The sequence below is a fragment of the Abramis brama genome (genome assembly GCF_963993115.1).
Source record: "Abramis brama genome assembly, chromosome: 2".
NCBI classification, from domain to species: Eukaryota; Metazoa; Chordata; class Actinopteri; order Cypriniformes; family Leuciscidae; genus Abramis; species Abramis brama.
In genome coordinates this window covers 37,916,471-37,935,275 of record NC_139964.1, presented here as the reverse complement: position 1 = coordinate 37,935,275, position 18,805 = coordinate 37,916,471, and the positions used below count along the sequence as shown (strand labels likewise).

Sequence of the window (18,805 nt, the reverse complement as noted above, 5' to 3'; positions counted from 1 at the left end):
CGAGGCCAGTTGTCATACTTTGTACATATTTGTTAGAGTAGGCTATATATAGGTTTATTTTTAAAGATAATTTATGGGCGCATATGCCTAAAAGTTGTGGCTACAAAAACAACTTTTTGTTCTCATACATGTATAACATTTATCACACAACAACTCGCCCCAACTAGAAAACAGCGCAGAATTTTCAGTTAAATCTACCTTCATTAGCCAAATGTTCGTTAGTTTGTGTAGGCTATATTGAAAGTTTAATTTGGAGGATACATTTCACAACAATTTTACTTTATATTTAGTGAGTTGCAAACTTTTGTTTGTGTCAACTAGCCCCAGTCTACTGCATAATAATCTGCAATCAGTTACTGGTATTCAATTTCAAGCAGAAATCAGTAGCCTACTTCCATTTAAAAGTGAAGTCTCATTAAATCTCTTCATTTGCCCGCCAAACATAAACTGGGAAACGATAATTCTTGCGACGTCTTTCTCACGCAGAATCATTTTGAAAGCATTATACAAAGTATTTGAAACAATCGCATTTAACCATGCGAACAGTTTCCTTTTGTCAGAACCAAATGTTTGCTTTTTCTAATTTCCAGGAAGAAATAATCTCATATTACTTTGAAATAGCTTGTTTTAATAAAGGTAGTCGCACAATTTATTATGTAAATTCCATTAATCAATTAATGCAATTTCAAAATTCATAAGTTTTGAAAATGTCATATTTAAATAAATGCATTGCTTTTGATCTGCTAAGGAGTGGACACACATGCACACGTGACTATGCAAGCAGTGACTTTCAAAGTTTTATTTTTTTGATACAATCTATAAGTGCATTAGTCCAGTGTTATCATTCTGAAATCTATACTAAACATTCCTTCTGCTATTTAACTAGTTAGGCAGATTTGCTCAAATAGAATTGCATTTTCTGGATAAATACCAAAAGAATTCTGAGCATATAGTGAAAAGAAATAAAAAAAAAAGAACCAGGGAAAGAGGAGCTGTAATCTGTTATTAAAATTACAGTTAATTCAGCACTGGATAACAATGGTCAGAATTATGTAGCATTGTGACATGGTAAATATGCCCCCCAAAAAAGTGCAAACGAGAATGAACTCTTTTAATTGAGGGGAAAAACCACAACTCTTAGTTAAAATACTCCAAAATAAATTTTAATGTTTATAAATCTCTATACTTAAATATATACATTATGTGCAAATAAAATGTCCAACATTAAATTAAACTATGCAGAGCGTGTGAATAATAGTATCATTCCTTATTATTGTGTATCTTGTTTAGTATTTAATCCTCTCTATTGGCACCCAATTGTAGAAAATCTAAATAAAAGACAAATCTGAATAAAAGAAAGAAAAAAATTACCCACATTTATGAACAGAGCAAATACTTAACCAAAAGACAAGATGTCCAATTCATTTTTTGGAAAAGTTTCTCTCGAGTACTCAATGTTCAGATGATACATGATGATAGCTGATTTGTATATGAATTATTTGCATGTATATAATTTATATAGGATTGGGAAACGGTCTAACAGAATATCTACATGCAAAAAAAAAAAAAAAAAAAAAAAATTAGAAAGGAAGATGACCAAAAAAAAGGTACCAAACCTACGAAACATACGTGGTAAAAATTCAGTGCATACAATGTCTCACAGGGTTTTGCTCTTCTCAAGGAAGATGAGACATGTGACAATGCACAAACACAAAGCCTCCTAAAACACGAAAGTGCACACAGAGTTAAAATAAAATGCTTTTGTTCATTTTCAATAGTTCTGCTATTTCAGCCTGTCAATCCTTTGATATCACAGTGACTAGATTGAATGTCTTAGACTTGCCTGAATTTTGTAGATATGGCAAAAAAAGCTGACATTCATTTGAGAGGTTTTCAAATTAGAATGAGGAAGAAAATAGATGTCGTTGTAAATATGACGCAAGCCCCATTAAGTCTACATTCAGCTTTAACTGACTTCATAGCTTATCTCATATATCTTCATGTAGCTACATAGTTTTGCATGTTTAAGCAGTTTCTTGTAGGTAAACCTTGTCGCTACCATTGCTAGCCTGCTAGACTTGCTTCACTGACTCTTCACATTGTGGCTGTCCTCCACGTCTGTAATGCAGCACATCATATCTAGAGCTCATAGGACTTCATTTTAAAATGAGTTCTGAAAGTGTTTCTTCCAGCTTCAAGCGGAATTTTTCCTAGTGCACTGCTAATGCTTTACGTGCCAGCTCTCTCTGACGCGTCAAGCGCTGTAGTGCCTAGGCCGCCACGTGGCCGATCAGATAGATGTTGTCATAGAGGTGGCCTACAAAGTCCTCGCTGATGTTCTGAGCAGCCCGCCGTGTGTTTCGGATAAACTCCCTTTTGGACATCTTGTTCTTTACGTGAGGGCTGGTCAGATCGATGGAGAGAAGGATGAGGGAGTAGCACAGCACGTACACAGCATCTGCAAAACCCGAAGAGAGAGAGAGAGCGAGAGAGAGAGGGGTGTGTTTATGTCATTTTTCATTGTAAAGTTGTAATTCCTACCTCAAATTAAAAAAAATTGCATTATGCAGAAACAGTAATTATATTTCACAATATTACATTTTAACATAACTGTTCTTTGTTTGAATATATTTAAAAGTGTAATTTAGTCCTGTGATTGCAAAGCTGAATTTTCAGCATTATTACTCCAGTCTTTAGTGTCACATGATTCTTCAGAAATCATTCTACTATGCTGATTCGGTGCTCAATTAGTATCAATTATTATTGTTGCTGAATTGTTAATAATGGTTCATATTATTATCAATGTTGAAAACTATATTTTATATTTTATTAATATTTTTGTGGAAACTGTGATACATTTTTTCCCCAAGATTCTTTGATGAATAGAAAAAAGAAAAAAAGAAGAAAAAAAACAGCATTTATTTGAAATAGAAAATTAAATTTAAGTATTAATAAATTAAATTGTTTAATTAAAGTATTAATATATATATATATATATATTAAATAACTTAATTGCCCCAAACTTTTAAATGGTAGTGTATCACTGTTTCCGCAAAATATTAAGCAGCACAACTGTTTTCAACATTAATAATAATAAATGCTTTTTTTTTTTTTTTTTTTGCAACAAATCAGCATATTAGAATGATTTCTAAAAGATCATTACTCAGGATTTCTCAAGGTCATCATGACACCGAAGACTGCAGTAATAAAAATTCAGATTTTCCATTACAGGAATAATGAAAAAACAGTTATTTTTATAAGAATATTTTACAATATTTCTGTTTTTACTGCATTTTTTTTTCATCAAATAAATGTATTAATTAATGATTCTATTTATTTAATTAATTAATTAATTAATTAGTCCAAACTTTTGACTGCCAATATATATACATATATGTTGAAATGGAAACAATGTGAGAAGAGCACAACTCGGCTTGAACTCTGTCAGTAATTTATAATAAATCTTTCTGCTTGTACAGTAGCACACATGCACTACAAGTCACATGTTATTGCAGGCGGTAACTCTGATTGGTTGGACTCAACACAGGGTCCTCTTCTGCTAACACTTTAAGCCAGCGGGCTTAGCTCGGCTTTAGAAGCAAACGGCAGTGTTAGTACAAGGATTTCTCACATGTTGCTCTATACAAAGACAAGATCATGCAGATCTGCAGCTAATAAAAGATGGTTGATTCAAATCAATTGTTTGAACACGACAATAATCCTGCAAGTTGTGATTTGCATGTACCACAATTAGAACCAGTACTTCAACTTTAATTGTTGCCTATGGCAAAAATCTGTGAACATCGCTTGTGACGTGCTGTACATGTCTGACACCGAGCAAAGCAAACCACCGTGATCTTGATGTAGCAATTACACACTAAATCACATCGTAGTATAAGTGCCGTTCTGGCATCTGTAATGACTTTGCTGTAGTTCACTCACCAGGACTTAAGCCCACTTCCCGGACCAAAGTGGGGTTGCAGGCACAGAAACGATGAGAAAACTTAGTGATGAGGGTCTCCAGGTACTCGCCCCGCTCCTCCGGGGCATGAATGTGTCTGAAGAAGTCCCTCAGTGCATTAGGGAGGAACTGGTTACTAAAATTATGAAGTGTGACCAACTCATCCAGGACATCTCGCCTGCAATCACGGGAAACTTAATCAACATTTTTTAGTTATCATCAGTAGCAGAATATTATATACACTGAGATATGCATGTATACACACACACACACACAGACGTGTGTGAGATATATACACAATTATAATAAAAGGGAAAGACAAAATTAGGAAACAAACCGTTCATCAAGATAATTCCGCAGCATCTTCCAGTTGAGCATTCTGGTATAGAATATAAACTTGGCAATTTCCTTCGGGTGGTCCAAAAGAATACCTCTGAACATGAAGTAACTGATACCCTGAATGAAAGAACCCACAAAAAACAGGGTGTGGGGATTAGGGGAAAAAGTGAAGGAGGGGGCGAGCTTTTTTTGCCAGACACCGCGGTTTAGTCCGGAGCAAGGCTATCGCATGTCCTTTAAGTGGACAGCTAAAGCTTTGCTAATCTAACCTAAGACACGAGCGAGGGGGAGTCAAGACATTCAAATGCATCTTTGAACAGAAATGATGTTTTAAGAGCAGCTTGCATGAGAGAAAAGCCATTCATTTCGTTTTAATCCGGGTTGTGGTCTAAAAGCCTATGTCATGGACCATTATTCATTCTAGGTGAGCTTGTAAAAATAATATATTTAGTCTGCAGTATGAGCATTGCCGGGTTATGTGGGAATTTACAGGGTGGAGGAGGAAACCGGCGTATTAATCATAGCTGAGGTTGGTCAGAATTGTGTTTCCAAAGCACACTGTGGCTATGATCATTTCTCTGTTCTTTGCCCGTTTAAACATTAAACGGCTCGGTCTCTAATTACAGAGACATTATTGTGGCGAGACAGAACAAAAGTTTGTAGTTTTTGTACCTCTTGCGGGTTGGCGTTGAAGGTTAAACTTCCTTCATCTAATTCCATGTAGAGCTTTCTATAGGAAAATCCATATGGAAGCCTTCGATTATATATGGAACAGTGACCCCAAGTGGACTTGCACAGGCTAGAGGGCAGACAAAGAAAAACAAAGCAGTTGAATAGGAGGAATGCTAAAATATAAAACGCACAATTAGTGGAAAAATAGGTTTTTTATTCATTTCATAATAGTGGGAAATCTAAGAGCTGAAATAATGAATACGGTTTAGTTTGCATCGAATCCATTGAAAGAAACATTATCCTCCCTTATACAGTTCTCCCTGAATTATTATTGAGAAAATACTGAGATGATATTTTATATGGAAGCTAAACGCATCACTGACCCCTGCCACAGGTACTCATCATTGCCCAAGTCCTGCCACACACAGGAGGCCAGGCACAGGTCGGTAGCATTCAGGTAGGAGAGGATGGTGATGCTGAGTTCGGGCGGCAGCATCTCGAGATCGATGAAGCCCTGCTCCTCTTTGCCCCTGCGGACGCGCAGCAGGTGGCTGATGTCGGAGCCGGGGACCTGGCACTGTGGCGTACGGCGCTGCTGCAGCGGTTCAGACAGCGGGGGACCCATCCTTCGGCCCTGCTCTCTCTCCTGCTGGAGGAAGCACTGTTCACTGTACTGCTGCTGCAGCTGCTGGTTCCTCACCACCCTCCACAGAACCTGACCCATCTGCAGATCTGAAAAAATGTCATTGCAGCTTAATGCATTAAAATAGTATACTTGTATACAAGTTTGTGTAGCTTGAGAAAAAAATAAATAAATCCACTACACCAACTTTACACTACATGAAAAGCTATTTTTTTTTGCAGCCATTACTCCAGTCTTCAGTGTCACATGATCCTTCAGAAATCATTCTAATATTCTGATTTGGTGCTCAATAAACACTTATTATTATCATGTTGAAAACAGTTTTGCTGTTTAATATTTTTGTGGAAACCATGATACAATTTTAAAAGTTAGTAAGTAGGGTAAGTAAGATAAAAAAAAAAAAAAGATATTAATACTATTATTCAGCAAGGACACATTATATTGTTTGAAAGTGACAGTAAAAGCATTTATAGTGTTACAAAATACTTCTATTTCAAATCAATTAACTTTTTAAACTTTCTATCCTGAAAGAAAATGCATCACTGTTTAAGCAGCAAAAACGGTTTTCAACACTGATAATGATAATAAGAAACGTTATTAATCAAATCAGCACCAAATCAGCATATTATAATGATTTTTGAAGGATCATTTGACACTGACTGAAGTAATAAGAGTAATAATGCTGAAAATTCAGCTTTGCCAGCACAGGAATAAATTACATTTTAAAATATATTTAAATAGAAAACAGTTATTTTAAATTGTAATGATATTTTACTCTATTTTACATGACATAAATTCAGCCCTAGTAAGCATAAGAGACTCACTCAGTTCCTGCATTACTGCTGAGCTGTAGACCTGTTAACTCTCTGTAAAAAACTGAAGTACACTACACACGCCACAGATTTCGATTACTAAGAGTTCATGTCTTTGATCAGTTTCTGTTTTTGATTTCATATATATTAGGCAGGAGAAGCTGATGTAATCTCAGCGCTCACATTTGATACGCACAAGCTGCTTTTATTCCGTTTCAATGAGAGCTTTTGTAAATCATATAATCTCATATTGTATTTATTTATTTATTTATTATTAAAGGAAAGCGTTATGTATTAAGCCTTTTATCCCTCTGCCTTCTTTTCCTACAAACTAAACCAGAGTAATCCAGAGGCCTCAAACTCTCAGCACATCATTTGTTAGGTCCCCGAATCCTTGCATTATCCGACAGAGCAAAACAGCCCAAAGGAAACTGTTTTTAGTGCTAGTATGCAGTAGTCCGCTGGGAAATAAAACCCCTGATGGCAGCTTTATCTCCACTGCAGTAGCACTAGCCTAATCCTCTCTCTGAGATATGCATTAAGCCTTTTTATGTGGCCCTGTCTGACTCCCTCCCTCCAAGGGCCTTTCTCTCTAAAACATATCTCAGTCTATGAGAAGCCTTGTTATTCTTGTCTTTAATGGCCTCTTGAATGCTCTCTCGGGTCACTTTCTTTGTCGCAGAGTCTCTATGACAGCTTTTTTCATATATGATCTTGACATATTACTTATTCGGGACTGACGCAATGCTCCTTGGCATTCTGTAGGAGGAGCTTGGGAATTCTTAGACCTGCTTAAAACATGGAACGGAAATCTGAACAAGGTCAATGAACTCTAACAAGCAATTTCCCTCTGCTTTGCCTAAGGGCAGAAGCGGTTCTTAAATCATTACAAAACATTTGCGCTTATTAAAGTTATATAATGAACATCTTTTTATTTATTTATGGTGGATTAGCTCATCTAACTCTTGTCTTTCTATTAAAAGTGAAAGCAAACAGGTCTGGCAACTCCATGCATGTTCTAATTGTGTTACTCTTGACAAAAAAAAAAAAAAAAAAAAAAAAAAATATTTACAGTAAACTGAGACAATACAAGATGGAAAGGACATCTATACAAGAATATCACAAAAGCACAATTTACAGGATCTAAAAATACATTTTAGGTCAATTGAAAAGTACTTAAAACGTAGTTTAACCCTAACCTAATTTGTCTGCCTTTATTTGCATTGTATCAGTAGCCTTTCAGATTTCTGCCCGAACAAAGGAGAACTCATCTGACACATTATAAAAGTACAAAACAATATTAGCACAACATCTGAGACTGTGAATTATAAAAACATATATTATTTAGTGTGATGACTGACGTACAAATCGAGGTTTTCTACCGTTTGTATTTTTAAAGCAATGGGTCCTCTATCATGTTTGTCTGAAGCACAAAGTCCCGCCTCGCTCTAAAACAATTGGTTGGAATACCAGTTTGACACATAAACTCGAACTCTGATTGGCTGTTGCGGTAAAACGCTTCTGTTTTTGTTTTCGCAGCGTCAATCGCTCTAAGCAGCAGCAGCACCCATAGACATGTATTATGTCTATGGCAGCACCACCCACCTCTGTGTATATGAAATACTTCTACCGCCGCCGCGACGAAATGAATTGCTAGTGATCTGCCAGTGTCTCACGGATGAAATCATCTCAGTCTTTTAACAAGAGCCCAGGACAGCCATCTTGACAGCTCCAACGCTGCTGATCGAGGTGAGACAGTCCTGTGACACTATCATTCATCAGTCCACTCGCTCCTCCCGTCTGTCTCTCCGCCTCCTCGAACACTCTGGCCAGACTGACGTTTCTTGTTATTGGTGGAAGTGACGCAAATCGCTCAGAGTAAATCAACCACAGGTACATACAGTTGCACTTTCGATCGAAATGTTTTCTGTCATGTTCGCAATATAACATAAAATAAAATACATACATAAAATGAATAAAGGATTGAAGTTAATAAAAATAAATACATTAATACATGCGTGAATTAATTAAAATGCATGAGTAAATTAATAATTTCATGAAATTGCATTAACAAATTTGTATGTGCTTCTAAAACCTAAAAGAAGCAAGCTAAGACAAGAATGTGTAGAAGTGAAACAAAGGATTGACCCGTCGTCTCCTGGTGCATAGAGATAGAAACCAATACAAACAAACCCGGATATTTCAGCGGCAAAAACAAAAGGGAGGAATTAGCAATAACTGTTTAACTATAAAATACAACCATCGGCAAGACAGTTGTTACTGTATTACAAACGCAAATAAGTGCGTAATTTAATCAACTAATGCAAAATATGTACTTGTTGTGTACTGTGACTCCTAATGAAATCCTCTGACATTAGAGATGATGGGCACTGGTGATTTGAAAGGAAGTCTAAGAAAGCTGGAAGCCTCTCTCCGTTCTCTTAAGTATCCGAGAGAAGTGGACTATCAAAGGTATGACGGATTTTAAACCAAATAGTTCAATCAAATATTTTAAGTTGTATATATATGCAAGGATGGTTTAAACATGAATAAAATTCATGTAAAAAAAAAAAAAAAATCATGAATAAAAGTTGCCAAATTATTCACATGGAAATACAGCAATTCAAAATGCACCATGGCAGAGTTAGCATTTTATAAATCTCCATTCTTGTACTGAATGCATGTTAGCACTTTATAAAATAAGATTATTGTCTATACTCTAAATCTTATCTTAAAAGTCACCATGAAATCAAAATGTACAAGTCATATTTATTTCATGGAATATTGCAGTATTTATTATAAATGATTGATCTGTGCACATTATTATTATTATTTTTTTTAAATTTATCTGCCCTTATAATCTTTAATCAAAATAACTTCCCCTTCCTCTTCTCTTCTCTTCTCTTCTCTTCTCTTCTCTTCTCTTCTCTTCTCTTCTCTTCTCTTCTCTTCTCTTCTCTTCTCTTCTCTTCTCATGAGAACACAGCAATAGCAAACCACAACCATCCAATCAATTCCCAATGGGCAAAAGTACATCCCGCCCTACATTTTTTACGTGTTCGAGACGCTGCATTCATATGTCACAATAGGGAAGGAAACACTATAGCAACTTCTGTTTTATGTCCACTTTAAGATTCTTTTGATTTTGTACATGCTACCTTTGTAGATATTGCTCTTCTTGTGTGTTGCACTTACATTGTATACACTTTATCAGATCATGCATTCCCTGGGAATCAAACCCTTGACATTGGCGTTGCAAGCACCATGCTTTACAGTTTGTAAATATTGCATGTCACGAATGTGGATGGGGTAAAAGGAAGGCCTAATTGTCCTATGATGGTTAGCATAATATAAAAGTTAACACTATGTTATGAGCGAACATCAGGCCATTGACAATGAGTCCAGGCCTTTGATAGAGATTAAGAAAGAGGCCTTGGCTAGCTGAGTGGCTGTGTGAAGCAGTTGATCAGCTGTGTGGAAATAGAAAAAAAAGTTTTATATGGTTAGGTTAGATTAACGATTAATCGTTAAAAGATCACAATCTCGATTCAAACACCCACACAATCTCATTCCTAAATGGCAATGATTCGCCTGTGTCTATTAAACCTTTGACAAAATCACACCGGAACATTCAAATCTGAGTTTGCGCTGCCGCTGACCCGGGGAGAGCAGTTGTCATGCATGGGTATGAAACAACTTCACGAACAGGCTTTTTAACCACAGTTTCGTTATTTCTGTGTTACAAATATTCAAATTATCACACAAGTGGGATGCAAGTTTATAGTTCGGATAAAAAAATGTCTACGGTAACGTTAAAAGTGTATTTGTCATTGAATCATTCATTCAAGAGATTTGTTCAAAAACGCTGATTGAAACGCCTTTGATGCTTAAAGTAGGTTTTTAGATATATTCTTAAGTAGCCTAAATAAGGAGACCTCCTCCTATAGTAAAATCTGACCACACTGACAATAGATACAAGTCTCATTCACTTCCCAACCTTTATGAATGCATAGCTCTTCTGAATTCATTTTTCACATGCAGTCAGCAGAGATGACATGCGGGATGTATTTCATTAGACATTAACGCCCTCCAATTCTACCCCCACTTTTTTGGCCTACCTAGACTTTAAACATCTTGACTCGCGTAAACATCCAAAAGGGGGGTCTGCCAGTGTTTCATGTCCCATATTTTGTTTTGAAGTTTGGGAAGTTGAAGACTTGTCCCGAGCCTCTCCAATGCTGAGCTATTTTGTAAACATGCTTTACAAAAACCAGCTCCGTTCCTCCACCAGGATCTCAAGCTGCACATCAGATGCTCGGTGAAGAGGTTTTGATGTGAGATGCATCAAACACAACATTCTTCTCTGAAAGACAGATCCGTTTGGCTTGTACGTGCTGGAGATGATCCAGAAAAATGACTTAATTTGTCTCCAGCACGATACTCAAAATGGCTTGCAGACATGTTACAAAACTTTATTTGTTTTAAAACCTATATATGGCGTTGAGTTTGTAACACTTTTTAGTTGTTTGTCAGTACAAGTGCTTTATAATTTGATGTTGTGCTTGTGTTTACTCTTCCAGATTGGCTGTGGGAGATCCATCAGCGTGTCTTCCTATCGTGAGCTTTACCTTCACGTCCTTTTCCCCCTCACTCACCGAGCACCTGGTCGATTATGGTGTGGAATTAACCGGAATGAATGATTTACGATTTATTGAGAATGTTTACAAGGTGAATTGCACGAATGTAGCTTATTAAATATTATTTTTATGTAGCTTGTTATTGAATAGGATGCATATATTTTAAAGGGATAATTCATAAAATAAAATTCTGTCATTGCTAACTCTTCATTTCTTTTTCTGTGGAACATAAAAGAAAGATATTTTGAGAAATGTTTCTGTGTTCCTTTTTGTCATTTCTATGAAAGTCAGTGGTCGCCAAAACTGGTTACCAACATTCTTCAAAATATCTTATTTTACATTCAACAGAAAAACAAAAAACGTATACCTAGGTTTAAAACAACATGAGGGTGAGTAAATAATTGTAATTTTTGGGTGAATTATCCCTTTAAACTCTTGTGTTTAACAAATTGAATCACAGTTCAGTTAAAAGGCTATTTAATACAGCTAACATGGTTTAGCTATTGGATGATTTGCATTTGAAATCAACAACAGATCTTTATTAGCGTGCATGTTTGTGATATTGCAGCCCCTTTAAATTTGACTTTTATAAACTGTTTGCCGTTTCATTCAAGAGCTAGTGGTTTTGAGGAGGTGGCTGTTTTAAATGGATCAAAGTGGTCGGAGTTGCTTTGTTTCAGTTATGAGGACAGAACGTTCATTTTTGAGGTAAAAAATGATAGAGTTTAGAGCTATGACCGAACCAAGTCAATGATAATGTTTTTCACGTCGCCTTTAATGAGGTGGATTTTTTTTATGAAAAGCAATTTCACATGTAATTAAACTTACAAAGCCATGCTTTATGTTGCCTAATAGCCATATTTACTGGCACTGTCCCTGATCTCAGAGGGTTTTTTAACCCCCAAATCAGAAACGCAGGTCTCTTCCAGAGCTCTGTGATTCGGAGCATCTGTAGGCCCATTCTCCGGCATTCAGATGTTCTGGCAGCTCTTCTCCACCAAGTCTTGAGTAATTCAAATGATCTGCTCACATCTCTCTCCTGCAGTGAGAGAACACAAACGGAGGCTTGCCTTCATGTTGGTCCAAGTCATCTGATCTCAGATTAACTCAAAGCTCATTCTGTACGTTTAACCGTTGGACTGAAGAGCTGATCTGTCTTTTGACACTTCCTCCTGTTCATTGACCTTTCGTGCAGTTCGAAAAGTTCTGGTCTTCGTCCCAGGATCATCTGCAGAGTCAGACTGCAGCTCAAGTGAAATATTCTGGGGGGAATTAGTGGTCCCAGTATATTACCTTTAGGGCCTCGATGGCATTTGCTAAAAATTAGAGTTGTTGTAACAGGAAAGTAATGTTTAGCAGTTCTATCATATTTTTCCAGTCATCATTTTTCCCTTTGCGCCTCAGCTCATTGTTTACATCTGGCTTAGTCCTCCTGAGATTAGTCTTGGTGGCTCCTCTGGAGTTCCTCCTGTACCAGAAATTCTACAAATCAATTTTTTGTTTGTGATTTTAATCCACTGAGGGGATAATTTCCTTTCAAGTCCTTTAATATGTTAAACCCCTGAAGTTGTAATATTTAGTTTAGTACTCTTTTTGTTGTATCTGCATTTTCATGGGAAAATCTCTTAAAATGTAGGTCTTGCGGGATGTTTTCAGCTATAAGCCGTTGTTGACCAAACAGCAGTTTCTTCAGTTTGGCTTTGCTGAGAGAAAAGTCACCATTCTCTGTGATATCATTGGCCTTATTCTCAACAAGCACAAAGAACTGACAAAAGAAAGCAAGGTATCTCAAACATTTTTTTTTCTAATATAGAGATAAGTGATACCGATATATAGCGATAGCGAAATAGGTACCATTTCAGTTATCAGCCAATATTAGAGATTGTTTTATTTAAAGGGTTAGTTCACCCAAAAATGAAAATTCTGTCGTCATTTCTTCTCCCTTATGTCTTTCCAAACCCATAAGACTTTTGTTCATATTCGGAACAAAAATGAGACATTTTGAATGAAATCTATATAGAAAGATTTTAATCCCGCTGTTGACAGTCTACGCAACTACCACTACCACGACACTTCAAAAAGTTCATAAAGAGAAACTAATTCATATGAACTGAGTGGTTTAGTCAACATTTTCTGAAAAGACTCGATCGTTGTGTATGATGAACAGATTGAATTTATGCTTTTATTCACATTTAAACATTGTTGAGCGATCATGAACAAAAGCTCAACCGTAACTGATTAAAACAGTAACCTCATTGGTTCTTGCTGAAGCTCAAATGTGCTGCGTAACACACGGGAATGAACCTCATTGGTTCTTGCACGTCAAGCAAGCATGTTAGAGCTTCTGTTTACCACGACTGATGTGTGAGTTGATGAATGTTTATATGCGAATTAAAGCCTAAATTCGATCTGTTTATCAAATAAAGTGATTATGTCTCTTCAGAAAATTTGGACTAAACCGCTCAATTCAAATATCTCATATTTCATAAAAAATATTTTCATTTGTGTTCTGAACATGAACAAAAGCCTTACAGGTTTGGAACAACATGAGGGTGAGTAAATGATGACATCATTTTTGGGTGAACTAACCCTTTAAATTCGATAATTAATTTTGCATTCTCATTTACCCTATTTTTACTTTTACGTTTTTACATTTGCTGTCATCTGTCACTTAAAGTTAATCTTTAAAAACACTAATATTAAATAACATTTTTAACATATTAATAACACTGTTAAATGTAATCTTTAGCAAATATCAAAATTATTTATTTTTCATATTTACGTACTGTTGAACAGTAAGTAAATATGAAAAATAAATAATAATTCTGTTCTGATGCCTAAATTCACTTATAGCATTTAAAATTATTTTAGTTTTAATCTATTTCGAGAAAATATGATCGAATTTTAATATCAGACATTTATTGGTTATTGGCCATATTGCATTTATTTATGTTTATTATTTATATTTTTATATTTTAATTGAATAAACAGCAAATTGTCTTACAGCATGTCAGTAAGCCAAAGAGGAGGCCTCAGTTGAAGAGCTGCATTAAAAATGAGATCCCTTCTCCTGAGAGTAACTCACTGGTGTCAACAGCCCTGACAGTAAGTGTAAACATAATTGACAGTAAAATAAACATAATTGATTTGATGATGATGGTAATAATAATTATTGTTATTATATCTGCTTCTTTCCCTCTTAGGTACCTCAGAAGCAGCCACTGGTAGAAAGGCATCTTGGCAGCAGCTCAGCACCAGCTCAGATCAGACGCTGCTCAGATGAGCAGCCACAGCAGGAAGAGGAAACAGAAGAGAGGGAGTTAGACAGTGAGGATCTTGAGGATTCGCCTCAACCTACAGATTCAACTGTGAGTGCGCATCCTGCAACACATGTACACACAGGGAGGTGCTAGTTGAGAGCACATTATGCACCAACTAGTCAGCTTTAATGGTCGAAAGAAAGTACTATGAGAAACTTGGTCTCTTATCATAAGCAGTTGCAGTGTTATTTTCTCCACAGCAGACCATGGTGTTAATAGAAAGACTTTTTTTTTTTTTTTAGAATATTTTGAAAATCTTGTTGTTGTTTTTTTAAAAATAATTTGTTCATTTATTTATTTGATAACAATATGGTGCTTAAAACAAAATATACATTTAACATACACTACAGTTCAAAATGTGTTTGAAATAAGTCTCTTATGCTCACCAAGGCTGCATTTTTTGGATCAAAAATACAGTAAAAACTAATATTGTAAGCAATATTGTGAAATATCAGGACAATTTAAAAATTATTTTCTTTCATAATAGATACAATTTTTTATTTATTCCTGTAATGGCAAAGCTGAATTTTCAGCATCATATATATATATATTACTTTCAGTGTCACATGATCCTTCAAAAATCATTCTAATATACTGATGTGGTGCTCAAGAACATTTCTTATTATCAATGTTGAAAAAAGTTGCTGCTTAATATTTTTGTTGAAACCGTTATACATTTTTTCCGGAATTTCTGATGAATAGAAAGTTCAATACAACAGCATTTTTATTGTATTTATTGCATTTTAAATATCTTTACTGTCACTTTTGATCAAATTAATGCATCCTGCTGAATAAAATCAATTTATTATATATTATAATTATTATTTTTAAATCTTACTGACCCCAAACTTTTCAGCGGTAGTGTACGTCATACACATTGTAACTTTATTTAAATTTTTTGGGTAATCATTTGCTCTTTTTTGTGTGTGTTTTGTGGAACTAAACTACACAATTACTCTAATTGCCAATTCCTACACACAAGCATCTGTGCAAAATTCTGAACTTGTTCAATCCACTCTAATGCACATGGGGTCTCTTTAGGATTGTGTGTTAGAGAGCCGGCTGAGGGGCGTGGAGGTAAGTCTTCTGGAGAGTGTTGGCAGACTGGAGCAGCGATTGGGCCTCATGGAACACAGGATACATGCTCTGGAGAAAAGTTTGGCTGGCAAGATTATCATCGAGAGCAACCAGTGGGAGAACTTGGAGAGTCGCGTGCTGCTGCTGGAGACCAGGCTGGCACTGACCTCAGCACAGGTAGGGGAGTTTAACATCTTTTTGGAAGTTAAATTTCAATTTATTTTGCAATTGTGGCATAATGCTGTTTTCTCCCAAAACTCACTTTGATGATCAAGCTTGCGTTACGGGATGAAAAGCAGTGGCAGTCAGCACAGATACACACACTATAGCAAAGCTCTTATGTTTCAGTTTCGCAGTCGGAAAATTCATATGGAAAATAAGTTGTTTTATGAAGACTGCAAACCACTTTAGAGGTCAGATTCCAGTCTACAGGAACTGATTTGTTCAGGAAAACAGAACTGTTTTGCAATTTAATATCCTAATATAACAGTTCATGGGTGTGTTATTTTGTTTTGTGATTTGTTTTAAAATGGCAAGTTGGCATTGCATCTCTTGAGAAGTAATGAATATAAATATATGTGTTATTTGGTGCTCACAAAAGTTTTCTCTTCTACTATAGGGTCTAACTTCACAAGATGGGGTCTTCAGCTCAGGCAGGGTTGAACTTAAAGAGAATACAGGTACTTTGCAATGCTTTTTAATTTGAATAATTTGAACAATTTAAGTAAATGAAATATTCATAAAATCTCAAATATTTTTCTTTTTCTTGTGTATCTGTTAAAGTATCTGCAAGTGGCTTTTCTACTGTGATTCAACCACCATCTGACATCAGTGATAATGGGCATATTCTAGCCAGTTCTCCTCCAACAGCTACCCAGGTGACCATCCATCCATCCATCCATCCATCCACCCATCCATCCATCCATCCATCCATCCATCCATCCATCCATCCATCCATCCATCCATCCATCCATTATCTCATCTTATTTTCAAGAGAAATTTGTTTAATAACTATTGTATATTTTTCTTCCAATTTTTTAGAATTTTAAAGAAAGGCTGGACAGAATAGTTTACATGTAAGTGTTGTTATTTTTATAAAACGTAATAAATAGTTTAATATTTCGCTTGAAAAATTGCCACTTAGACAAAGACTGCACATCAATACATTTTTTGTTCCTTTCCCATTTCAGGATGAAGGATACAGCTAACATTCTGCAAAACATAGAGCCGACAATGTGAATTTGATCTCAGTCCAAGTTTTAAAAAAAATTGTCATCATTTACTCACCCTCACATTGTTCCAAACCTGTGTGTTGTTTTTCAGTTTTCTGAGAAATAAGTAAATAAAATTAAGTTTATAAAAGTTTATAAATTATGTTTGCTTTGCTCTTACTATACAGTAAACCCACATAGTGATCAGAAGCGGTCAAACTCCAAAAAGGGGAAAAAAAGTATCATAATAACAGACCATGTGACTTGTGTGCTATATTTTTCCTGACTTTATGACAGACTTTGTGATCAATAGAACAAAATTGTAATTAAGTGGAAACTTTGCTCAACACTGTAGCTTTCAAATCACATATGGCGCCTGCGCATCACATCTGGTTGGATGTCAATGTCATCATCAGTCGTCATTGGTTCTTGTGTCTCGTGATCAAATGTGAGTCTCACATGTGGCACCATATTTGATTTAAAGTTTGATTTGAGAAGTGAGATTTTCACTGAAAAACACCTAAATGTCAGTCTGTTCCTCATACAAGGTTTTTTTTTTTTTTTTTTTGTATTAAAATTATAGTATTTCTATATATTTTTGTCCATTTTGGAGCTTGACTTACATGATCACTATGGAAAACGAGCTGTGTGAAGTGTTCCACTGAAAAAAACAACAACGTACAAGATGGGAATGAGTAAAGGGTGAGGAAAATATTCTTCTTATTATTTGTTGGGTGAACAATATTTCACCTTATGCCTATATATATATATATATATATATATATATATATATATATAATTATTATTATTTATTTTTTTACCTTATGCCTTCCAATTGATTCTACAGTTTCATTGACATGCAAATAAAGTGTCTTGTCCTCTAGATGTCACTGCTACCCAAGTAAAACCTAATGGTGAATTAGTCTATGGCGCCCTCTGTGGTCAGTGTTTTGTATTGCACTCTGAAAGCAAGTCGAAGAAGTCGTTCTTCCAGACTTCCCAGCCCATTGCCACACAACAGTTGTGCATTTACTTGAATATCAGGTAAAGTAAACGTGTATAATGACTGGGTGATGTCTGTGCATTAATATTGATGTATGTGCATTAATATTAATGGCATGTATTTGTTATTGTACGATTCTTTCTTTAGCACATGCTCTGAAAAAGGGGAATAAAGTCTGAATGTATGATGTTTAATGTAGTTAAAGTAGCACGCTTGTGAAAGTAACTGCCTGGCATGAGTTAGGGATGTGACTCTCTTGTGTGTGTTCGACCAATGACAGATGAGGGAGTGTTTGTAGAACTTATTGAATGATTACTTTACCTGAGGGTCCATCTCTTGTACTGATCCAGGCAGAGGGCCATTTCCCCACAAAATTTTCCTTTAACCTCGAGTTAATGAATGCATTTTTAAGAGCAGTTTCTGTATTAATGTTTGGTAGTAATTTGAGCATGTTTCAGATTTCAATTGACCTTTGGATGGCCTTTTGGTGTTGGGTGTCATTGCACAAGTTATCACATTCATCAGATTTCAGTTTGCGTTAAAAACAAAAAACAAAGCAAAAAAAAACATGAAAGATCTGACTTTGACCAAGCGATGTCTCACAAAAATACATCAGAGGTCTGACTTGTTGGTCTCACAGGACAGCTTTACCCTTCTCATATTTCTGTACAAGGCAATGATGTAAAACTGTTTTTCATCAGTGGATTTTCTCTCTGACAACACTGACCTCTGGTCGTTCTTCCAGACTTTCATTTCAGTGCCCTATATATGCTGTGCAGACACAATGGGAATTGCTCTGTTGAGATCAGTCGGACACAAAACAGTCATGGAGAGGAAAAGAAAGGTCAGATCACCGCTGTAATTATGTTGAAGGAGAGTGTGTGTGCTTGTGTTTGTGTGATTAGTCAGCATACCTGTGACTTTTGTGTGTGTGTGTGTGTGTGTGTGTGTGTGTGTGTGTATTGAATAGCAGTGAGAGTTGGAAGAGATGCTCAGACAGATTCTTTGGGAACTGATGTGTGTCCAATGGACAGTTTTACCTCACTAAAGTGAAGGGGATGCACAATGTCTCCACTAGCCACAATACAGGGTTTTGCTGCTGTCTGCATTTTAACAAAACTGCTTTAATT

The 18,805-nt window shown here is 35.9% G+C and overlaps 2 protein-coding genes across 5 annotated transcripts; one reads left to right on the top strand and one right to left on the bottom strand.

The window, feature by feature from the left end:
- Positions 1-784: 784 nt before the first annotated feature.
- Positions 785-8,173, bottom strand: fbxo8 (F-box protein 8). Of its 2 annotated transcripts, none has more exons than XM_084107222.1 (6): positions 8,033-8,173; positions 5,356-5,704; positions 4,973-5,099; positions 4,299-4,417; positions 3,943-4,139; positions 785-2,458 (listed from the first exon to the last, which is right to left on the bottom strand). In XM_084107222.1, exons 2-6 carry the CDS (start codon positions 5,694-5,696, stop codon positions 2,271-2,273), a joined length of 972 nt encoding a protein of 323 aa, XP_083963348.1. In that variant the 5' UTR covers positions 5,697-5,704; positions 8,033-8,173; the 3' UTR covers positions 785-2,270. The 2 variants fall into 2 exon arrangements, with proteins under 2 accessions (XP_083963348.1, XP_083963347.1); XM_084107221.1 differs by lacking the exon at positions 8,033-8,173 and adding an exon at positions 6,440-6,912.
- On the top strand, positions 7,958-16,846 carry cep44 (centrosomal protein 44). 3 transcript variants are annotated; one of them, XM_084107220.1, is made up of 11 exons: positions 7,958-8,320; positions 8,806-8,899; positions 11,008-11,155; positions 12,701-12,847; positions 14,071-14,169; positions 14,268-14,432; positions 15,426-15,638; positions 16,081-16,141; positions 16,245-16,339; positions 16,503-16,537; positions 16,652-16,846. In XM_084107220.1, the coding sequence occupies exons 2-11, from the start codon at positions 8,808-8,810 to the stop codon at positions 16,698-16,700; spliced, it is 1,104 nt and encodes a 367-aa protein (XP_083963346.1). In that variant the 5' UTR covers positions 7,958-8,320; positions 8,806-8,807; the 3' UTR covers positions 16,701-16,846. The 3 variants fall into 3 exon arrangements, with proteins under 3 accessions (XP_083963346.1, XP_083963344.1, XP_083963345.1); XM_084107218.1 differs by lacking the exon at positions 7,958-8,320 and adding an exon at positions 8,578-8,728; XM_084107219.1 differs by lacking the exon at positions 7,958-8,320 and having other exon boundaries at positions 8,578-8,899.
- Positions 16,847-18,805: the final 1,959 nt, after the last annotated feature.